This window comes from Nicotiana tomentosiformis, chromosome 4, assembly GCF_000390325.3.
Source record: "Nicotiana tomentosiformis chromosome 4, ASM39032v3, whole genome shotgun sequence".
NCBI classification, from domain to species: Eukaryota; Viridiplantae; Streptophyta; class Magnoliopsida; order Solanales; family Solanaceae; genus Nicotiana; species Nicotiana tomentosiformis.
The window spans coordinates 118,345,717-118,370,743 of record NC_090815.1 but is presented as its reverse complement, the minus strand read 5'-3'; the positions used below and the strand labels follow the sequence as shown (position 1 = coordinate 118,370,743).

Below are 25,027 nucleotides of genomic sequence, written 5' to 3'. Positions count from 1 at the left end.
GAGTTTGTTATATTGATAAAGGAGCTATTGTTATTTCTAAGGAAGATTCAGAGTAAATTAAGAGAAGTCGGGGTTTGGTTAGGAATGGTTGAATTGGCATAATGATGGCGATGATCAGCTCCTTCAGTGTGTTGGGTTATTCATGTGATTTGTGATGGTACGTGCGAGGTTTGACGGTCGCCGTAACTGATCTTATTTGGAAGCTTTCGAGTATTATGTGCCTGTTATGTGCAGATAGATCCCGGAAGTGTTATGATGGTTTAGACCACTACTTGAGGTTGGTATTTTCTGCGGATATGAGGATTCAGTCGCGTGTTGCGATGGTTCTCTTAGAATGAGTTCAGTAAAAGGTTTTTATATGATGAAGTGTTTACCCTATTAATAGTTCGGAAGTTAAGATGAAATTCTTGTACTCTTGCATATTGGCATGATTAAGTACAGTGATCGGCATGGGATTCGGAAGTTGAGGATCAAGGTTGCAGTTTGGTGTCGACAAGAATGTCAAGAGCTCGGATGAGCGAGAATGGATTCTGATGGTTAGAGTAAGCTAGTATTGTCTTTAGCGTCACCTGAGAACGGTGTCCTGTGTAAGAGGCTTTGAGTAGTGATTTCGGATTTTTGATTTGCTTTACAGAAATTGTGCGACCGGTGGTATGGACGTGCAAACTTGTTATCTGGTGCGGAAGGTCATGGGAACACATCCCACGGGAAGATTGTATAAGTGTGACATGTAGTCACTTGATTGATCGAAGATTGTAACCAAGTATGGAGATTGCGGTACTATTGTTCATATGAGAATTTATGCTTGGAGGGCGCTCAGTTCATTTGATTGTGGGCTGTGGAGGTTTATTCCGGATATGATGGTTGTTCTTGTGCGTTATGGGGAAAAAGGGGTTATTATGAACCCTTGAAAGATTATTAGATTAGTACAGTACGATCCGAATTGGCTTAAGGTCCGTAGATGGATCTAGATATGAATGTGGGCTCTATATCAAGCCGAATGTGTTCATTTCAGTTTAGCACTCCTTGTGGAGGAGTATTAGGACGTTGGATGTTATTTCATCGTCGGCTACTTCATGTAATACTATATTATGCTGTGTGAGTTGTGAAACGGATTGTTAATTTCATATGTGTTGAGGTTCCGCGTAGCGATGATGTTATGTGAGCAGGATGACTCTCGATATTCAGATCATATATCACACCTTAGTTGTGCTTGACTTTTGTAGCGTATGGCACTATCTGTCTCCCAGGGATGGTATTATGCACTTAGCGTGCTCGTGGCCGATATTAAGATATTTTGTAATAATGAGCATTCTAGCTCGGTAAGTATCTCTTCATATAGATTTTATGTGTGGACCAGGTGGCACGCCGCCACGTGCATGTTGTTTGGATCGGGTTGTACGCCGCACCAGTGTGATGTTGAGTACAGTCCCTTATATCTATTTTCGTGTGTTTTGTTTTCCATTTTCTGAGGAAGGTTTGTAACACCTTTTCAGTTGTCTAGTTAGTCACGTGGGTTGAGTAGTTCTTTCCAGAGTTCGTTTTCCTTATGTATCACATTCAAATTTGTAGCTTATTGGCATATTGTGGCATCACATGAGACTTTTGGAAGCGTCTGAAGTGGCTTATTGCCTGAACAACTTATACTGGGAGAGACGGGATTATTCGACCTGGGGTCAGTGTGATCAGATCGGTATGAGGCATAGTTAAAGAGTAAGTATCGGTAATCAGTCCAGAATGAGGTAATGGTTCTTGTCAAGGGGAGAAACTCAATGAATGGTTGACTCGGCAGTTGGTTGTAAATTTCTACGTATCTTTTTCGTTGCGGCAGCATTACAAGAGTTGGAACGAGACCTATATATGTCATGAAGTGTATGGTGAGCATCGGGTTCGTGGAATATCGGCTATTATTATCAGAGGATGTTATTATGGTCATGTGAATTATGCGGTGCATGGTGTGAATTCAGCAAAGGTATGCAGTCATGTTTTGGTACATTGTGTGGTGATTGATACTGTGATCGTACGTTGGAAACATACCTGGCAGAAGATTCCGGATGTTGGAATTTGGCTCTAAGGCTAATTTGACTAAGCAAAAATGGGAATCTTCAGATTTACTCAAGCCAGTGTGCTCAACTGAGTTGTGGTAGCATGGGTAGGTGTACGATGTGTTAAGTAGTGATTTCAGACAACTCCAAAGCAATTCTTAGCACGTTCGAGGACGAACGTATGTTTAAGTGGGAGAGAATCTAACGACCCGACATGTCGTTTTGATCTCTAGCACATCGTTCGGTGGTTTGAGGCCATGAGCAGCTTCACTTCAAGTATTATACTTGTACACGTGGTCGGGATTAAATTTCGGGAAGTTCGGAGTTGAATTGGAAAGAAAATTCTCATTTCGAAAGCTTTAAGTTGGAAGAATTGACTAAGATTGGATTTTAGAGTAAACGACCTCGGAATCAGAATTTGAAGGTTCCAGCAGGTTCGTATGATGGTTTTGAACTTGGATGTATGTCCGGGTCGAATTTTGGATGACCCGGGAGCGTTTCGGCACCTATTGGGGAAGTTAGCACTTTGGAAGAATTTCATGAATTTGGGGTGGAGGTGAATTTTATGTTATCGATATCTGTTTGGGATTCCGAGTCTGGGAATGGCTCAGTATGGTGATTCTGGTGTTGGGAGCGCATCCGGAAGTGGATTCGGAGGTCCGTAGGTCATTTTGGAGTCATTTGGCTAAAGTTAGAAATTTGAAGGTTTTTGAGAAGTTTGATCAGAAGTAGACTTTTTGATATCGTGGTCGGAATCCAATTCCGAAAGTTAGAGTAGGTCCGTAATGTCAAACGTGACTTGTGTGCAAAATTTGAGGGCAATCGGGCGTGATTTGATATGTTTTAGCATCGAATGAGGAAGTTTGAAATTCTAAAGTTCATTAAGCTTGGAATGGGATGCGATTCATGAATTCGATGTTGTTTGATGTGATTTGAAGGCTAGACTAAGTTCGTAATGTATTTTGGAACGTGTTGGTATAATTGGTTAAGGTACCAAGGGCCCCGGGTGGATTCCATGTGGTTAACAGATCGAATTTGAAATTTGAAGAAGGGCTGAAACAACTGAGCATCTGGTGTAACCGCATCTGCATGAAGAGGGCCGCAGGTGCGGGGAAATGGCTCGCAGAAGCGGAAGGGTCAGGCTGCTGAGAACTGCAGGAGCGGAAAGATTTGCGCACCTGTGAAGGCGCAGGTGCAAAGAGAGTAATGCATGAGCGGACGCGCAGATGCGCCGCATAGAGCGCAGGTGCGAGAATGTTGGGCCGAGCTGGAGCCGCACCTGCGATGGGATTTTCGCAGGTGCGGGACCGCAAATGCGGCCAAGGCACCGCAGGTGCGAAGGACGGGGTTGGGCTGGGCAGTGTGTTATTTGAAAATGAGGGCTTGGCTCATTTTTACCTCATTTCCTCCATGGGAGCCGGTCTTGGAGCGAGTTTGGAGCTCATTCTTCGTCATCAATGTTAAGGTAAGTGATTCCCACCTATTGCAAGTTAAATACTTAGTTTATATATGAATTTAAACATGGAAATTAATAGAAAATTAGAATTTTGAAGAAAAACCTAGAAATTGGTATTCTTGGATTTTGACCACGAATTTGGGCATGAAATTGAGAATAAATTATATATTTGAGTCCGTGATGTCATGGGCAAAGTTTATCTTCGAAATCCGGGCACGTGGACCCGAGGATGATTTTAGCGACTTTTCAAGCGGAGTTGGAAATTGTGGTAAATAGGATTATAATGAGTATTTGAGTATATATTAATGGGTTTGCATAATTATTGAGTAGTTTTGGAGCGTTGGACATCGGTTTGAGTCATCGAAAGGGCTTGGGAGCCAGTTATCGAACTACGGAGCGAGGTAAGTCTCCTTTCTAACTTTGTAAGAGGGAATTTACCCCATAGGTAAAATAAATCAATATGTGCTCCTATTTGTGGGGGCTACGTACGCACGAGGTGACGAGAGTCCGTGCGTAGCTACTATTATGCTTAAGTCTGGGTAGTCTAGGACCCAAAAGCATGCTCTACTTGTAATATTCGCAACCTTGTTGTCAATTTAAAATGCTTAAATCATATCGAACTTGGTAAATAAATTTTTTAAAAAGCTAACATCATTTCTTGACTGTTAAAAGAGCAATTGCCATTTCCTTGGATAATTCCCCCTTGATGAAGTCTCGATTGACTGTTTGAATGCGTTTATCTTTGTGGAACGGGCCGAACGCCTCGGCAAATTAAATAGATGCATCTATGGTTCACGTCATTCAACCCTCTGGTAGTGCACATTTTAAATATTTGTTGGATCGGGTCGTACGACCTCGACATGATTTGCGCATGCTTGTATTGCTTGTCTTGAAATTTATAAATAATTATATTGCCTTCTCGTTCTGAGTTAAATTGTTAAATAATGGGAGATAAATTTTGGAATTTCTTAATTATAAAAGAACGACTTACTTACTTCAAAATATTGAGCTTGCAACCGTTCATATAATCCATACTTAATTATATCATTGATATTCTATTTATAGCCCATAGTAAGTGTCGAAGTCGACCCCTCGTCACTACTTCTTCGGAGTTATGCGGGATACTTACTGGGTACACATTGAGCTGCATTCTAACGACGCACCACAACCAGCAGAGTCTCCTTCAGAGTAATGTATTTTCTTTTCTATCCAAATTGTATTCCGGACAGTTATTGTATTTTATTTTAAATTTCTAGAAAAGGCTCATGCACTTGTGACATCGGGTTCTAGGATGATTATGGGATGTTCAGTATTGAAATTGAAAAAAACATTGTTATTTATTCTATAAATTCATCTTTTACTAGATAAATTGAATTAAATTTATGATTTTAAAAATATTAAAATGAGAATTTAATTAACTATTTAGTGTTGGCTTGCCTGATAGTGGTGTCCGGCGCCATCGCGATATTTAGCGGATTTTGGGTCATGACATAATCGCCTTGATTACCCGCTACCATATATAATTGTAACGAAAGTATTTATGGATGAGGATTTCCCGTAACCGTAATTATATACCGATTTTCCTTCCTTATTTATGATAGGTTCGTGCATCTTCCCTTCTTAATGGTCTTTATCCATTCCGCTATTATTTTTTCTTTTACAACTGTGAGGTCCGGTTCTTTTCTTAGTGTAACTCCGTGGGTGTTCCTCTCGTGCCTTCTTGCATTCTTTAACTCGTCTAATTAAGAATGCCACTTATCGTTTATATTGATGGTCCATGTATCATGCTTTGTCACCTTGATGATAGTCCACGTGCAAGGGCAGATCCACAGTGTAAATCGTAGTTCACGTGAACCCGTGATCCTCCGACGATAACATATATATTATGTACACAATTTACGAAAAAATGACTTATTATTACTTGATGGCAACCATGATCAAAAGAGGCAAAGTGGTTCACTGGTTTTGACCCCTTATTTCTTGCTAACTTAAGGTCATGTGATCGAATTCCTTCAAAATTACTGCTTTAATTTCTTATTCTTAAGCCTTTCTTTTCCTTTTTTTTTGAGAGCAACGCATCCTTTTATTTTAGTTTTCCTGAAGTATCAATGGGGCACCCATATTCTCGAAATCCTGGATCCGCCTCTATCCACGTGTCATGCCTTTTTTTCACTACTACAAGATGTTCGAACCTCAACTACCATATTTTTATTGCAAAATATTTGAGAAAGCCTCTGTAGTTAAAAATTATGATGAATTAGAATTGAACTCAAGACATTTTCTGACATCGACAAAACTAATAGACTAAGACTATTTTTTGTCTAATAGTATAACAATTAAAGTTATTATTTTTGTTCTTCTATACCTAATGGCTGATTGAGATGATAGACACTGTCAACTGGTAAGTAGTAAGTTGCATGCATTCTTAAACAAAACTACTATAGTAGTATTGTTGTAACAATGACTTTAGGGGTCCATTTTCATGCACGATCGTGGTGTCCCCCTTTGACCGGCTTGAATCCAGATTGTCCAGCTACTTCTCGCTCATCTATTTATTACCCACCTCTCCTTACAAGGACTGCAATATTTACTTCTTTTCGACAACTACAAGTCAATTCTCCAATTAATTTGGTTATTCTACAGAGGAACTACAATATTCACGTAAAATACCTATATTTGTATTTAGTAGTTACTCCTTCACTTTTAATTGTCAAGTATTCTAAAAATAAATTTTTATTTTTACTTATCACTTTTTGTATATCAAGAGAAAAATAATTTACTTTTCCTGTTTTGCTCTTACCATTAATTCCTCATTCCAAATTATTTTTCAAATCAATTAAGACTATACACCAATTAATATGTAAATCATGGTAAATTATATTCTTTATTTATTATTTTTAAGGGCGTGCAAAGTCAATAATGGACAAGTAAAAGTGAACGGGAGAGTATATTAAATAAAATAATTTAACTTAAATAGGCAAAAATAAAAACACGAATATATAATTAAGTGATAAAAATTTATATACAAGAACATATTTTGCATTTACTTGTTAAGTGCAAACATTAAGTACGAATAAGTATTTCTTAAAACACCACCCTAAATATAATTATTTTCTTCTTCTTTCATTTTTCACTAATATTGCCTTCCTTTACTCCAAAACACTCTGTTTTATTTTAATTTTATTTTAATTTGAGTGTTACATGGTTATGAATTTGGATAACGTATTATTGAAGCTTTTGATAACCTTGAATCAAAGCAAGCCCCAAAAATAAAAAAAAGATAAATTTCGATTTGGTTTGTATTTTTAATTATTGTGGTTTAATTGCATCCAACGATAGAGTGAGTCTTATAATTGTTAGTACAAGAGAAGACATCTTTGATCTCCACCTTCAAACTTTGTTGGAAAATTAATTCAAAGTTGTATTAGGATACCCAAATTATTTAGAATTTGGTTTATTTAATTCATGTCTCAATATGATTTGTAGTCAGAATAAATATAAGAATATATTTTTCTATTTCTAATTAAAATAGGTTTCATACTATTATAAATAGAGGCATTTGTAGCTTATTTTATGTATGGAAGAAGTGTAGAGGAAATTAAGAATTGCAGGCTTTCAAAGAGTTATAATAAAATATTTTCTTTCAAATTGGTATCGGAGCTTCTACGATCTTGGGAGAGAATCAAGTAGCTTCCGCTGCCGGCATGCGACGCTAGCCAATGTGTGTCGCCCGTCGGACCAAAAAATATGTTGGCAAAATCGTAGCTAGTTGTCAACAAAATTAGATTATTTGATGAAAAGTTTCAAGACATATTCAAGAAAAATAATAAGTTTAAAGAGGTGCAAACAAATATGGCACAAGATGAATAAACTCTTCCCTAAAAGTTGGAGAGAGCTTTAAAAAAGTTGGAAGTTGATAATATGTTTCAACAAAATTGAGTGTTGGTGACAAAGTGCATCAACGGGTGTTGAAGACAGGTACTTCAACAAAATTGGGTGTTGGTGACAAAGTGCATCAACATGAGTTGGAGACAAGTGCTTTAACAAAATTGGGTGTTGGTGACAAAGTACATCAACGGGAGTTGAAGACAGGTGCTTCAACAAAATCGAGTGTTGGTGACAAAGTGTATCAACGAGAGTAGAAGATAGGTGCTTCAACAAAAATAGGGTGTTGGTGATAAAGTGCATCAACGAGAGTTGATGACAATGCTTCAACAAAGATAGAAGTTGGAGAGAAGTGCTCCAATACATAACATACAACTTTGAATTACGGGAAAATGTTGGAAAACTAATTCAAAGTTGTAGTAGGATACCCAAATTATTTAGAATTTGATTTATTTAATTCATGTCTCAATAGAATTTGTAGTCAGAATAAATATAAGAATAGACTTTCCTATTTCTAGTTAAAATAAGCTTCATACTATTATAAATAGGGGTATTACTAGCTTATTTTAACGTGTGGAGGAAATAAAGAATAGTAGAGATCATTCATAAATTTAAAAATAAAATATTTTTCCTTCAAACTTCAATTAGAACTCAAGTTTGTTGTACGAAAGAGTCCATAGAGAGCTAGTTAGAGTCGGTGTATTTAATTCGTATTCATATTCATATTAGCTTGCCTTGAAAATTAATTTTGGAATTAAAAATGAAGAAAACAAGAAATAAATGAATCTATAACTAATAGTGGTTGATAACTAAAAATCAAGGCGTTTGTTTAGAGCAAGTTATAAATACTACTCGACTTGTGTTTTTATGCTAGCACCATTATTTTAGTCTTGAAGAGGAATACGAACATCAACGATAAGTGCATGGGAAATCCAAAGGAAAGAGACAGGAAATGCCAACAATAAATGCGGGACTTTGTGAGTGAACCTAACGTAAAATACAAACCAATTTTTGACTTACACATTTATTGTTGATTGACGAGGAGGGGCCATGCCTCCATACCCTCAAACTTGTAATGCTGAGAATCACAAGTGCAACAGTACAATAACAAAAATAAATATTCAATGTATTCCCACGATTTGAGGTATGCGAAGGGTATTGTGTAATTAAGTAGACTTTCTCCCTATCGTGTGAAAGTAGAGTTGTTGTTCTCAAGAAAAATATTTCTTGGCAGATTTGAACAAGAAAGAAACTATAATGAATAAGCCATGTTGAAAATAGGAAAGACAAGAACATTAATAACAACAAAATATCAAAATAGTAAGAAAATCAAAGCAATGAGAACAACAAGTAGTAATGAAAATACGAGAATAATAATAATAATGATAATACTGATATAAGAATACGAAACAGATATGATATCCCAAACTCCATTATCTGCTAATTATTTTCTATCCTAATCTTCGATTCAACAAAAGCAAATAATGCTGAGAATCACAGGTGCAGCAGTACGTAGTAGAAATTAACCTGAACAGGGGATCATAAATTACGGTGTGGTTTTTTGCATTCTTGGCTAGCTGGTCGGAACTCACCCATAATTCAATGTTACAACCTACTACTACAACAACATTGATGTTCCTGCAAGCCTGACTCAATAACATTATGCTTTTTTGTTTTCTTTCATAAAAAAAAGTTCTGAGCTAGACATTAAATTCTTGGGATATGTTAAAGCTGTTTAATTAATAATTGCTATTGTTGGCATTGATATCTCCTTAATTCATGTTAATTAGTAGTAGTTCGTTACGAGAGTCAATAACCCCGCCTCCTAAAAAGGATGGAAAAGGAAAAAGATTGTTTTGTTTATGCTTGGATCTTACAAAAAGCAAAAGCGGACAAGTTTCTATCATTATGAACGAATTAACTTTTAATTGTACTTTAAAGGGAAGTTAAGTCGGTAATTATACTTATTTCCACTGAATATTTATACCAAAATGTAAACACCAAATAAGACAAGTTTTTTACGAGTTAAAGGAACACAAAGATCTTTTTCGTGTTTTCATAATCTCAACAGCGAGTTAAGCATGTCATTTGCGTTAAATTTTTTAACTACTAACTTACGTTTATTATACACAGTAAAATTATAAATGTAATGGATGTCAATTTTTTTAAATCACTTGAGATTTCCCAGTCAAATTTTAATACAGTAGTCAAAGGCAGCGGGCATAGAAAGAAGCGAATCCCACTCTTAATTGTGGGAATCCAAACATAACATAATCATTAACTCACTATCCTTCTTCAATTAAAAAAAACCTTTTGTCCTTTCTGTGAAGATTCCTTTGTTACAATTTACATACATCATCATCTTTGCTAAACTCGTCACCAACACGCCATTACAATCTATAGCAGTAATAATATAACAGTAACCATCTTTAATATTTCATCCGTTTCAATTTATACGAATATATTTCCTTTTTAGTCTAAAAAAAAATAAATAAATAAAATATATCTTTAATATTTCATTCGTATATTTTCTTACGTGATTTTTTTTTTCGGAAATAATTTAACTTAATGCAATGATTTATAACTACATAAAATATATGTGCTTTATTTTATACCATATATTTAAAAGTCTTCTCTATTTTTTTAAATTTTGTATTCAGTTTAATGAGTTCACATAAATTAAAATAAAGGGAGTACTATACTTTCTAAATTAGTTGCGCACCCAAGTGATGACTAGCGGGTTCAAGTAAATCCGCTTTATAAAAAGATAATACTATATATATATATATATATATAAATTAATATTAAAGCTGTTTAATTTTTATATAAATATTTTATTTAAAATTACTTAACAATAATAATATTATATAATTAAATTTATATACTTTTAAAATTGAACACGCTTAAATCTGGGTCCGCCACTGTTCTATATTACGTTTCCAGTTCCACGTAACTAAATGTGAAGTATCTCTCTCTTACCCCCGCTGACTACCTGTTTGCTCCGACGGAGACGGAGACGGTGACGGAGATTCTAGTGAAATGACAGAGAAGTGAAGCTGTGAAAGCAATTGACAATGCCGGAGCTAGGGTTTCAGGAGCTTAGATCGGGAATAAGATTTAGAAGTGCTCGTGATGTTAGTCCGGACTCTGTTATTTTCACCGGCGATTCAAACTTCAGCCTCTTCTCCTCTGCTTCCGGCAGCGTTGACCGGTGCTCCTTTGCTTCCGATGCTCACGATCAGGATTCCTCCGTTTCCGATGTTTCTCAAGTACTTTCACCTCCGTTTTCCTTGCATTTCTTTCCTTTTTTTTGTTCTCACAGTTTTTACTGTTTGGATTCTCAGTATTCACGTGTTTTTTCTGCAACCTCTGTTTGATGCAATGTGAACGCGACTGACAAATTTAAGCTTCAGCAAGCTTAGTACATACTCCATAGCTATAATATTAGTGGAGAAAACTAGTAAATCGTCTATTTAGATCTCATCGAACATCATCTTACAAATTTTTATCATGAAAATATTATGTTTATATATATACTAATGATGTTGACATTTTATTTGAGAGTAATTGCTTCAAGGAAAAAGAACAAAAATTTCTGTACTAAAAAAAAAAGAAGGAAAAATTAACAAGCATTAGCGTAGATTTTTTTTTGGGTATGGAAATTGGTGGTATAGTGTTACTAAGTCTACTTTTTGGAGTTTGTTGTCTATTTCGAAAACTCTGAAATGTTTTGATTTGAAACAGCATTTGGCAGGGCATGAATGCCGTGAAGCTTTGGGTAGTACAGTTACAGATCCAAACAAAGTCATTGTACACAAAAATAGTCACCTTGGCAGAAAAGAAAAAGCAAAAGGTACTATTTTGACGCTTTTTCCCGCTCTATCAGCTGGCTTCCTACGAAAGCCTCTTAAGCTAGACTAGATTCTTCAACATTTCTATAATAGTCATTCATTTAATGTTTTCCAGTTCAAAAGTTAGAGAAGAACAGCGAGGTTGAGACGGAGGATGAAAATCTGTCTTTAGATTCTGCAAGAAACTCTTTTTCTCAAGCTCTTAAAGGTACTGACACTAAAGCTTTTCAAAGCACAAAGCAATTCACTTCACATTTTGGGTAACTCAAATTTTCTTTTTCCTTTTCTTTTGTCGGACTTTCGTTTGGAAAATTTGTTTGAATAGAATGTCAAGACCGGAGGTTTAGGTCGGAATTTCTGCTGAAGAAACCAGATAGGCGAAGACCTGCTTCACTAGATCTAAACAATGCTATGATTAACACCAGCCACTCTTCATCTCCGCGTTTTGGAGTCATGAAGAGAACCCCTGTTACAACGAGCCGAGCTGGTTCATTTCCAAGTCCTAGAACGCCTAATTATCGCCATTCCAGTGTTGGGGTTCAGAAAGGCTGGAGTTCAGAGCGTGTGCCGTTGCATTCGGCTGGTAATAGGAGGCAGCTAAATACTTCATTGCTGCCTTACAATAATGGAAGAACATTACCTTCCAAATGGGAAGATGCAGAGAGGTGGATTTTTAGCCCGGTCTCAGGAGATAGTTCTGTGAGAACTTCATTGCAGCAGTCACAGAGGCGGCCTAAATCCAAAAGCGGGCCTCTTGGTCCTCCTGGTCTAACTTACTATTCAATGTATTCTCCAGCACCGCCAGTTTTTAAGGGAGGAAATGGTGGGAATCTGTTAGCCAATTCCCCTTTTTCAACTGGAGTGATGGCAACTGATGGTTTGTCAATTCGATGTGGAGGCAGCATGGGCAGTGGAAACTTCCATGCACTCACAGAGCCATGCATGGCAAGGTCAGTTAGCATACACGGATGCTCTGAGCTAGTCAGTTTATCGACCTTGCCAGTTTCCCAAGGTACTGATTTAGCCTTTCCAGTTAATTGGTTGGTTGCTTAATCTAATCAAGAAGTTGCCATTGATTTGCGTTGCAGAATCATATGTGTCTCTTTAAATCAAGTGAAATGTAGCATAATTTTAGACGTTAATACCTAGAAGAGAGGAAATTTTGTAAGAAAAATACAAATAGAACTCACTGATTAATTGATTGCAATACTTGATTTTTTCTATGGAAGATGGAGATCCATATTTCCATTACTGGATGCAGAGGGTACCGGGTTCAACTGAACACAATACATTTGGCATGGATAAATTTATGTGTAAAAATTCATTAACATTGCAATATATAGCAATATGAACCCATAACTTTAAAAATTACAATGGGTTCAATGCTAAAAACTTTAAATATTGAACCCGTAGATTTAAAATCATAGATCCGCCTTTGACTGAATGCAGCTTATTTCTGAGGGCTCTATCAAATTGGTTAACCTAGAAGGTCCAGTATTTCCATGTTTTCAAGAGTCAAAGTTGAAAGGAACCCATCCTTTTTGGCTGGAGATAGGACGTTACTGAAAGTGTACCTATTTATGTCAATGGAATGCACTGGCAGAAAAAATAACCAGAAGGAAAGAAACAAAAGTTGATTTTCTGTTATTTGTTAAATTTATTACTAATCTGATATATCTTCAAGCTCAACTCAACTTCCTAGATGTAAATCTGTACCAGGAAGCACCTGCTCTGATATGTGGTAAAGACTTGTAACACAATCACACTGGCCATAGGCTTTTGCCTATGAATCCCATAGGAGACAACTATGAACTGTAAAAGATGTTGCATAACCAATTGCCATGGATGGTGATTGTTGTTTTGAATGATCTTTTCGTTTTGGACGTGCAATTACTCTATTTGTCACTGGTGTTTATTTTTGCCTATTTTCAATATGGAGTTTTCCCTTACATGGGATAAATAGACATACTTTTAAATCCATCTTATCTGCCCTTTTAATCCTCATGACTATGGGTTGTGTAATATGTGAAGAAATGACGGCTGTGCCTTCCTATTGCGTTTAACTGTCTCTAAATCTAATCTATAGATGAGAGTGGAGATGATATTCAAGATGCAGCCAATGGTGTGTCACGAGTTATCTCAAGGAGAGATATGGCCACTCAAATGAGTCCCGAGGCAAGCCCTTCCTCATCTCCAATAAGACAGTCATCCTTCTCCCCTTCAACTCCATCTATTCTACCACTTGTAGAATTCCAGAGTATCCCTTCTTCTAAAGCAGAAATGAGAGATGTTCCCATTGATGAGCGGGTTACAGTGACCAGGTGGTCAAAGAAACAGAAAGCTCGAATTCCGGGTAGGAGCATGGAAAGTGATGACTGGAAAAGGAAGGCTGTAGAAATCCGGTCTTCAGCCTGGGATGTTTCAGACACATCGAAAAGTATTTCAAAGTAAGTGAAGCTATTTTATTTGTTAGCTTGTAAGTAAATTACTTTGAATCCCTGTCAGGGGAAAGTAGTTAGATGGAAGTCTGAGGTGATTGGATATATTACAAATAGAGTATACTGTATAGAAAGAGAAAAGCTGATAAATCTTTCATAAAAGATGCAAACACAAGGGAAGGGAAGACTTTGAAGTTCCTTCTAAACTGTATATTATTAGAATTTAAGGTTGTATTGTACCAGATCTATTCATCTGGAATCTGATAAAAATGGAATGATATACAGAAGATTATCAAGGCCCCTACGCAAGGCCCCTAAGGGCTTCCCATGAATTTTATGAATCTTTAAAAGCACATCTGGAAGAAAGATTTATCTGAAAACATCCAGCTGACAATTAGTTGCCTTCCTTGTGTTTTGTTCATTAGCATTGTATTTCAAAAGTATTGGTTTACTTTGTACATTGCCTTAGCCATATCTGATCTCAAGTTGATTTCGCTCCCAAAAAAAATTCTCAAGAAGCTGTACTGTTTTAGAAAGGACAGACCACATTCATGCTCCTTAACATTTCTTTCTCCAAGCAATTTCTTTCTCCAAGCATCAAAGTGCATTTGTTTTTCAATTCATGCTATTAATTCTCTCTATTCTCTTCCGAAATATCAGGATTAACAGGGAAGAAGCGAGAATCACTGCATGGGAGAACTTGCAAAAGGCAAAAGCAGAGGCAGCAATGAGGAAATTAGAGGTCGGTTTTTCATACATACCTCTTTCATGAACTTTTTAGTTTCTAAAGTTTCTTTCTGTTGCCCATAAACTCATTTGATTCATCATTATATGGATTCAATTGAGTGTATTGCGCATGAATGCAAACATATCTACTCTTTGTAAGTCTAGAATCTAGAGGTAGCAAAACTTGAATATGGACAAAATGGGTATACTATAAAGTGTGATAAATAAGCAACACTCATATGTCTACATAAGGTATATGTAATAGCATGCTATTTTATCAATTAATGAAAAGCGTCTTTATCAACTATGACTTCTATTCTACCTATTTCACGGTCTAGGTTAGTAGTTCTGTATTGGAAAAGACAGCTAATGTTGAAGTGGTAACCATCCTGCAACTTCCACCAGTACTTCTGAGATTTCGGTTTATCTCGAAAGTCAAATATCCTCTGCCGAGATGTCTGGACTCTGGCCCAGAGAACAAGGCTTGTATAGTAAATAAAGGTTTTGTTGTTGATACAGGGGATTAGGATGTAGAGTCATTCAACATTTACATAAGTTAATTGTTTGATGTTCATGAACCTCCTAACTTCTGGGTGATTTCTTCTCTCCCCTGTCTACATCATAAGCTTAAATTGTCTATGAAGGAAAATAGGTGGAATGAATAGCTCCCTTATCTTGTACTTCTTTGAAATTTTGAATTGGATTGTTACACTATCATTAAGATACATGTTCTCTCATTAGTGGATGCTACTATCTGTTTGTTGTTTTCTTAATCCATGTAATAAGGGGGAAAGATTTAATTGTTCATATTTCACAATTCTATAGAGGACAGAAGAATGAATAGAACTTGCATTTGCACCAATAGAAATGAAAGTGTTTCCTGTTTGCAGTTGAAGACACGCTAACTCTACAAGTATAATGCAGATGAAACTTGAGAAAAAGAGATCGTCATCCATGGATAAAATTATGAACAAACTTAGATCAGCACAGAGAAAGGCCCAAGAAATGAGAAGCTCAATGTTAGCCAACCAATCACATGAAGTGGCAAGATCCTCCAGCAAGGCCTTATCTTTCCGTAGGACTCGCCAAATAGGATCTCTGAGTGGCTGTTTTACATGCCATGCATTTTGATGTTTCAACGAGCGTCTATATCAGGTATTCTCCTACCTTTACATCGAGGTGTATTAGATTTTAGATTTCCTTGCACAGATTAAATCTGGTATTAAATGATTAGATCCTTCTTTCCTGATGTACTTTTCGGCATTTTGGTAGTGAATGAGTCAGATCATGTATAATCTTGTAATAAGCGGCAGTGATCTGGAAATGGAATTTGTCAAGACGTGCTTTCTGGAAATCAATAATATCTGCCTACTGAATTCATTAAACGGGCAGAGGCATGAACAGAATGAAAGGTTTCCATTGTCCATGGAATAGTAGTAGTGTACATTAATGCAAGTCGAAGTTCCAACTTGGTGCTCCAGTCACAAGGCTTATTTTTCTTTCTACTTAAAGCACCTCCATCTTCAACAAAATTCTCGTTACTCTGTAAGATTCTAAAAACATCTTCTTTGATTCGATCTGTATGTAATGAATTTACCAATAATCCACGAGTTTTTTTTATTTTTTTATTTTTTATTTTTGCTTTGTGCATTTGGCACCCGAATGACAAAGCGTTACTTTATAATGCAATAACAAGCTTAAGAGTTGGAAAAGTAAAGTCCTTAACCTAGACGGTAGAACCACTCTTGCAAATCCAGCCTTACTTCAATTCCTGACAACGCTATGCAAAGTAATGTTATTCCTACTTATATCACCAAAGAACTTGATAGAACTCAAAGAATCTCTACATGGGGTTCTGTGGAGGACTAGATTAATGTTACTATTCCAAAAGCTTGTGTGGCCATTTGCAACATGAAACAGAAATCGAACTGCTTACATGGTCTTAAGTGGGCAGTGGGAATAGGGTTAGATATTAACATATGGCATGATAATTGGATGAAAAATCTGAAACCTCTAAGGAGCATCATCTACAGGCTTGATCCATGAGTTAAGTTATATATCAATTTGACTTGATTTTACTACTATGCTTTAGTCCCAAACAAGTTGTGGATGACTATATATGAATCCTTAATATAAACTCATCTCAAGCTAATATTATATAAAATAAAAATATCAATAATAATAAAATAAAATAAAAATATTCAAGCTTTCGTTCCCTGCTTTAAAATGACTGAATCTTGAAAATCAATCGTGTTTAGGATTGTCTTGATGAACTGGTTGTGGAAGATGAAGAACTGATCCCAATCGGGTTAGATTAACATAATCTATAGTTGTATGAGCTGATAATCCTGGAATCACCAATCCTACCATCCTAAACATTGTCTGGAACCAGTCCTCTCTATATTCCCTGCCTTTTCTCCAAGGGAGTATGAACCCCCTAATAACCTCATATGCTGCAATTAGAACCATTGGAAAAAACCATAGCAGTGAGAAGTAGTTCTTGTTTGGTTCCTCCTCCATCACCTGCATTATAACAATAAAAATAGAGCTGTTGCACTTGATACTCAAGGTAAATAATTAATCAGACTTTTGAAAAACATGCAGACACATTGAATTCACGGCAATGAGGTGTGAACCAAATCTAGGGTGTGGTCTAGTGGTCAATTAAGCATAATGTAAACCATGGGAGACTAGTGTTTAAATTTCAATAAAGACAAGATAAGCTAGGCAATTTCTTCCCATTTGCCTTAGCCTTGGGAGGTAACGTTACTTGAAACAGTTTGCTGATGGGAGATTGCAGGTGTCAGGCGGAATAGTTAAGGTACGCGCAAGTTGACCTACACACCACCGTTATGAAAACAAAAACAAAAAGAAAGTGATCCAAAAGTATGTTAAACTTTACCCAGCCCTGGTAGAAGCTGTTGTGGTAGACACATGATCCAAAATGTCTGAAGAAGAGGGCTGTGTCATCAAATGGCAACCTAGGGACCATGTCATTGGAATAAACATGCCTATAATACTTGACATCGTACTTGTTGAACTTGTCCTTCATAAAGTTCCCAAATTGTACATCCCCAACTCTAGGTTGTCCGAATGTGTATACTCCTTCCAATTTATCCAATAACCATTCCTCTTCATGTAAACTCAATATGGCTGCAAATAAAATTGCTAATGCCCCTCCTAAACTATGTCCTGTCAATATAAACTTTGCCTTCTCATTTTTGGTCAGTATCCTTTTAAGTTCTTTTCTGATTTCATAATATGCGAATAGTTTTTGGTATGGGCTTTCATCTATTTCCTTGGGCCAGCCTGTGTTCTTTTGCAAGCCCAATGCTTTCATGAACCCAGCATGTAGTTTACCCATACCTTCAAGCTCGTACCAAGAAAGGTCCACATCTGTGATCCAGTCGTCTGCATCATATGGGATTGTACCTCTAAATGCGACCACGACTAGATTTGAATCTTCAATTTTGTCTTGGAACATAATGGCTTGTGTGGAGTAATTTTCCTGGTAAGCTGTAAATACAAAGGATATAGAATGATTTCGTTAAGTAACCAAACAATAATGCGAATTAATATTTGAAGGTTAACTTTTGATAACTGATATAGTAAAAGGACTAAAACTAGACGGATGATATTTATGAATGGAAAAAAAAAGTAGTCCGGTGCACAAAGCATTCCGTGTGCACGCTGGCTCTGGAGAAGTCAGAAGGGCCGTAACCCAAGGGGTAATAATGTAGACATCTCACTCTAATACAAGCATTAGTGGCTGCTTCCACCAAGGGCATTTGCAGGATTCTTGTTAAGCGGTGTCAAAATTTTAAAAAATGAATGAATTAATAAATTACTGTAATGAAAAGCGGTGTCATTTTTTTATACACAATATATATATAAATTGCGACGAAGCAGGTGTCATGTGACATCGCTCACCGCAAGGTGTATCCACCGTTGGCTTTCACGGTTCGAATCCATCACCTATAGGTAACATGGAAATAAATTTACCGTTGCTCCTAGGCTCTCATTCAAAAAAAAATAAAAACTCTACTTCAGAAGGCAAGATCTGGCTCCTTGTAAATCTTCATAATATCTTTTGTAAGTTTCTCTCAATAGAAAATTGGATACTAGTATTTTGTCACGGACTAGAGGACAGGAAATAACATTCAAATTGAAACACAATAAGAATAAAAAGATCTCAGCAACATCTGGTTAAAGGGAGAGGGGACTGAACTTACCATTCCAAAAGTTGTACAATTTTATGAAATCCATCTGCAGAAGAAAATAAAAAATATATACTATTACATTAATCTTTCGAAATTATGAATATTCTAAAAGGTCATTAGTAAATTGTATAAAGCTTGATTCTGCTTTAAATAATAATACCTTCCAATTTTCTGTGATCACTTTCCTGCTGAAGGCTTCATTTTCATAAGACAATTTAGCAGCCATAACTGACAGTGATGGAACATACCGGCTGTCCCCCATATTTATGGTCTTGTCTAAGTCTAACCTCCAATCAATTTTTCCGATTATCGACGTGAACTTCTCCGATTTCATGTCTGGTTTCTCCGTTTTTCCTGTAATATCTCACAGTTAATATATTACTCAATTTTCCATTATGTTTACTAACATGTTCATCATTTTCTTCTTTCTTCTTTTCTTTCTTTATATATCTCTGTACCCTTTTCTTTTACACACACGTACACATAATTTGTATACCAAATTTAGAAGCCGCCTCAAAGCTGTAAGTAATTTAAGACAACTTTTCCCAATATCTAATATACAGATTTTTGTAGCAAGCCAAAGAGTAGTTATATATTTTCCAACCATAGAATCATGAAAACGCATAATTATCTCTTCCATGAATGAAGTATGCCAATTTCTTTATTAATTAATTTACTGCTATAGTATATATTCAAGACATAGACTAAGAGCTTACAAATTTAAACAGATTCAATTAGTGAAAGAAATATTAAAATTTAGAAGAAAAATTGTAAATGGATCGAACCTTGAATTATGTTGATGAAAAGCTGGAGAAGACCACCATTGCAAGAAGGATAATTTGACCAAAGCTCTATTTTAGAACCTAAATTGTTCATTGGTTTTCTGAAACAAATTAAAAATTTCTGCATAGCGACAGAGGCAAAAATAATCCATCGACGGCGAAAACCTTTGATCCTGTCTGTTCCTGGTGCATCAAAAAAGTTCCTTTTCTCTAATTCACATGAACAGAATATACGAAAAAAATCACAAAAACTAGCTTCTTCTGGTTTCAACTCTATATAATCTTTACAGAATTCTTTGTTGCAAGCCATTGATATATGAATAGTTTCAGATTATATTTGTTCACAACGTCCGAAGTCTTTATTCATATATAGTAAGGTCACACTGGACATGACACATTTATTTATTAATAAACACGGCTTACAAAGGCGGTCAATTAGTAAACTAATGCTGATTCAATAAGTGATCATATTTTATTTTATAACAAGTAAAAAAATAAGTACCCATATATTTGTTTAATAATAAAAAATAAGATTATGTGAGTTGTCAAATATTTTATGTCATAAGCATATCTCAAGTACCCCGCTTTCCTCGTTCTTGGTCAGTTTGTTGTTTTTTAAAGTGTGTTTGGATCATTTTTAGGAAAATATTTTTCCTGAGAAAGTCATTATTTTGTACTTGGTTACTAGAAAATGTTCTCTAAGGAAAATATTTTCCATCATATGGACAAAGCCTTTTTCCTTATAGTTATCTTAGCAGGTGTTTGGACATAAAAATTGTAATTTTTGAAATAGTAATATTTGGAGTTAAGTTGAAAAATGGTTTTTGAAATTTGAAATTATGTTTGGACACGCATTTCACTTGAAAAAGTGTTGTAGTTTTGTTAGTGGGAAATTTTTTTTTCTGAAAATTTCAAAAAACTTGCAAAATTTCATAGACAAGCACATTTTGAAAAAAAAATATAATTTGTTTTATGGACAAACGGGTTGTGATGACCCAAAATGTCATCTTTAAATTTAATGATTAATTCTGTGTTCTAAGACCTTGAAAAGTACTATTTATCATTAATCGACTTGCGTGCGCAGTCCGTAAAATTTTTCGGAAAGTTTTTATGCGAAAAATAAATTAAAATGTGAATTAGAGCTTTAAAACTCAACTGAATTGACCTTGGTCAACATTTTTAGCAAACGGACTCGGACCAGTATTTTGACAGTTTCGGTACGTCCGTATCGTGAATTGGGATATGGAATTTTGATGAAAAATTAAAAGTTTAAGTTCAAATAGTGACCGAATGTCGATTTATGTGCAAACGACCCCGTAATAGAATTTTGATGATTCCAACAACTCCGTATGGTAATTTTGGACTTAGGAGCGTGATCGAAATTTTATTTGAAAGTTTATAGTGGAATTAGGCTTGAAATGCCAAAAGTTAAATTTTTGGGAAGTTTGACCGAGGGGTTGACTTTTTGATATCGGGGTCGAAATCCGATTCTGAAAATTTGAGTACCTCTGTTATGTTATTTATGACTCGTGTGCAAAATTCGAGGTAAATCTGACGTGATTTGATAGGTTCCGAAGTCAATCGTAGAAATTGGAAGTTTCAAAATTTATTAGGCTTGAATCTATGTGTGATTCGTATTTTTAGCATTGTTGGATGTGATTTGAAGACTCGATTAAGTTTGTATGATGTATTAGGACTTGTTGGTATATTTGGTTGAGGTCCCGAGGAACTCGGGCATATTCCGGATGGTTAACGGATCATTTTTGGCCTTGGTGAGATGGCTGATATCTGGTGCTGCAATTTTTCTAGTTTCTTCTTTTGCGTTCGCGAGAGGATCCTCGCATTTGCGGAGAGTGTTCTGGGCTGGTGAATTTTTGTTCTACGCGTTCGCCGAGGAGAGGAAGCAAATGCGACGGGAATGGGAGTGTGTGCATCGCGAACGCGTGAGTGGCGTCACGTTCGCGAAGGAGAGCGAGGCAGCTGGGAACCTCAATCTTTTATTTGACGCGTTCGCGAGATAAGGGACGCGTTCGCGAAGGTATGAGTTTGCAAAGCTTCGCGTTCGCGAAGCGTTGGTCGCTTTCGCGAAGAGAAAAGTTGGGCAGCACATTTTTGTGCTTCGCGAATGCGAGACAAGGGTCGCATTCGCGAAGAAGAAACCACTTGATAGAATGTTTAAGTTCAGAAATGGGACTTCGTCCCATTTTTTATTTTTAACGATTTGGAGCTCGGATTGAGGCGATTTTTGGGAGATTTTCAGAGAAAACATCGGAGTAAGTGTTCTTAACTCAATCTTGATTAGATTACCCGAATCCATCACTATTTTAACATTTAATTGGTGATTTAAGTTGAAAAATTTTGAATAACCCCTATGGATAGATTTGAGGATTTGAGGGTCGAATTGTTATTGGAATTTAGTCATTTTGGTATGGTTAGACTCGCGATTGAATGGGCGTTCATATTTCGTAACTTTTGCCAGATTCCGAGACGTGCCATTTTTGAGTTAATTTCGGATTTTTATTGAAAAATATAGTATTTTCTTATAGAATTAATTCTATAATTTTTGTTGACTGTATTGAATTATTTATGACTAGATACAAGTCGACCAGAATTGGAAAATCGGGAAAAAAAATACTACTTGGTTAAATTGGAGCAACTCGAGGTAAGTGACTTGTCTAACCTTGTGAGGAGGAAATTCCCCTAAGATTGGTATTAATTGTAATGTGATGAAAGTCATGTACACGAGGTGACGAGTGTGTACACAGACTAAATGTGAAGGATTATGTGTTCAAATTATGAAGATCATTGTTGCATATTAATTAAATTATTAAATCTTGTTATATTCTCCATCATGGATTTGATTTGTATACTTTAAATTTGGTTGACCTTTTCCTGCTAATTGTTTTACTTGTTTAGTTGAAACTTGGTTCCTTTTATTCTGTGCATTATTTGAAATTGATTTTCTTAAATTTAAATATTATTAATATGAAATATTTGACATTTAAAATTTGGTATTGAAGCAACGTATTAAAGATTTTAAAATATTATTTTACTGAATTATTTATTCCTGAATATTTGTATAAGATTTTTGTACTCATTGTGATGGAGTCGTGAGCACTTTATTGTGAAAAAATATTATTGATAACTTATTTTGGCATGAGCCGTGAACTCTTTATTTTGGAAAATATTGTTGTTGAATTATGTTGGCACGTTAAATTATTTGAGCACTTGAGGTGCAAATTATGATATATTGTGATATTGATACGCATGCGGTGGTATAAGGTTTGGATATTGAAATGCATGCGGTGAGATAAGGGTGGCTTGATACGCGTGGCTAATAGGGAAATCTACTAGAAGTCATGCGATGTGATAAGGATGGCTAAAACGTGGGATGCTATTTCGGAAAAAATATTTTCTTTAAAATAAATTGTGAAGGCTCCCGCGATGAGATAAGAAAATAAGATATTGTGAATTAAATTATGATTTGGGACTACGAGGCGGTACCTCGGTAGTGCCCTTGTTGATATTGATTTATGGCCATAGTTGCCTTTGATTTTTATTGTGATTTTTCTTAAAGTTGAAAAGAAATTCTGTTTTATTTTCACGAGGTATTTATTTGCCATTATTTGGTGTAATTAAATGTGACATACTACTTGATTCAATTCCATTGTCATTTTATCTTATTAAATTGTTTAAATATTTTTCCATGTCATTATCTATTCTCCAGTAGGGCCTGATCTGACCTTGTCACTACTCTACCAAGGTTATGCTTGGCACTTACTGGGTACTGCTGTGGTGTACTCATACTACGCTTCTGCACATCTTTTTTTGTGTAGATCTAGGTACATCTTACCAGTCTAGACGTCAGTGAGTTACCTGCGCACGGAGATTTCGAGGTATATCTGCCAGCGTCTGCAGATTCCGAAGTCCCCTTCTATCATTTTTATGTTGCTTTCTTATTTTTCTTTAGACCTTGATACATAGAGACATTAAGAATAAATTTTTAGAAGCTTGTGACTTATTTCTACCGGATTTTGGGAGTTGTAATTATTTGAATTGTAGTTTATTTATTTCAGATATTTATGATTATTCCGCATTGATAGACTTACCTAGTCTTAGAGACTAGGTACCATCACGACCTCCTACGGAGGAAATTTAGGGTCGTGACACGGATCCTTAATTTTTAACTTCATGTTACTTCCTCCAACTAACTCTTAAACATTATCATTAATGTGTAGTACTCAAAATTTGTTATTAAAATACTATTGATTTACTTATTAATCTTAGATATATATACTTTCTTCAGAAAATATTTTCCACTTACCAATTAAATAGTAAAATGTTTTCAAGAAAATAGTTTCTATAAAGAATTACTTCCATAATATCAAATGCACTTTAAGTAGCTTTTGTGTATGATTATAAGTTTGATTAACCATATCCAGATCTAACATGGCACAGACTATAGCTGTTCATCTCCACAATCTTGTTTGGGATAATTTTTCGGATCTGTGGCAAAGAAGATTTGGTAGAAAAAGACAAATGAAAACACATTATTGTAATCCAGCCTGTCTTATGCACCTAATTTCGTGGTTTCTCTTTGACTATTCTTTTGCCAGTCTATTCCACGTGGTTTGGTTCCATTGATTTTGTTCATATTCTTTTTTCTTTGCATGGATCTCGTTTATTTAAACTAATATTTGATATGTATCTTGTGTTTGATTAATATTCATTTGTTTTTCGCTCGGCCAAATTTTTGGAATTTCGACTGAATCTTTTTGTAACATTTGGCAGATATTGTAATTGACTTTTGATACTAGGGATAAATGAAGTAATTCGAACGTCTTTTACATACAACTACTTTATTTACCAAAGAAAAGTTACTCCAACACAAAGAGTCCTGCTCCCTATCTCTTCTTATTTAACACCTCCTTTTACACTCCTTTTTTATTTTGTTAAAAAGAGAATATTATTTTTATATATTTGAAATTTTTAAATTTTAAACTTCCTTTTTACTTTTGGTGATCGAAACTTTTATATCAACAAAAATGTCATGTCATGTTAATAACAACAAGTTATAAGGAAACTTTGGTATGCGCTAAAAACCTATCCTCCTTTTCTAAAGTCTGTGCCCATTAATTAAAATGTTATCATATAAAATGAAATGAAGGGAGAACTATACATTAAGTGCTTCAACTCTTGTGATATTCAGCCCGTGCAATGTGTAATGCACTAAAAGTAAAAGGTAGTTTGGTGCATAAAATATTTTACGTTTATATAGGATTTGGGGAAGGGTCGCACCTCAAAGAGGTGATGCTATATTGCACTAAAAGTGCTTGTTTTAATTGATTGACATGATTTGATGAGGCAAACATTGATAATGAATTGTGTTGTGCCTTATCTAAATGCAACTTCATGTCAACTATTGTATGGCAAAAGCAACCAATCCACTCTTCACCCAAAGGTCACTTCAAACAAAATACTGACAGTGCCTCAATTGGAATAACAGGTAACGCGGGCCTAGAAGGTATGATTAGGGATAGTAATGTATTATAACTAATGCAGAATTATTCGCCTTAAATTAGCTTTAAATCGAGGTCTACAACCTTTGAATTGATTAATGGGAA

At 35.6% G+C, this 25,027-nt stretch overlaps 2 protein-coding genes and 1 pseudogene across 2 annotated transcripts; 2 read left to right on the top strand and 1 right to left on the bottom strand.

The window, feature by feature from the left end:
- The first annotated feature begins 10,335 nt into the window (after positions 1–10,335).
- Positions 10,336–15,813, top strand: LOC104117877 (uncharacterized). Its single transcript, XM_009629005.4, has 8 exons — positions 10,336–10,655; positions 11,131–11,239; positions 11,353–11,445; positions 11,563–12,249; positions 13,324–13,684; positions 14,336–14,417; positions 15,326–15,556; positions 15,674–15,813. The coding sequence occupies exons 1-7, from the start codon at positions 10,461–10,463 to the stop codon at positions 15,530–15,532; spliced, it is 1,734 nt and encodes a 577-aa protein (XP_009627300.1). The 5' UTR covers positions 10,336–10,460; the 3' UTR covers positions 15,533–15,556; positions 15,674–15,813.
- LOC117281858 (U6 spliceosomal RNA) lies at positions 13,914–14,022 on the top strand (annotated as a pseudogene).
- Positions 15,814–16,366: 553 nt separating the features above from the next.
- LOC104117878 (triacylglycerol lipase OBL1-like) lies at positions 16,367–19,787 on the bottom strand. The gene is made up of 5 exons (XM_009629006.4): positions 19,407–19,787; positions 18,782–18,975; positions 18,634–18,667; positions 17,304–17,917; positions 16,367–16,924 (listed from the first exon to the last, which is right to left on the bottom strand). Exons 1-5 carry the CDS (start codon positions 19,711–19,713, stop codon positions 16,646–16,648), a joined length of 1,428 nt encoding a protein of 475 aa, XP_009627301.1. The 5' UTR covers positions 19,714–19,787; the 3' UTR covers positions 16,367–16,645.
- Between the last annotated feature and the right edge of the window lie 5,240 nt (positions 19,788–25,027).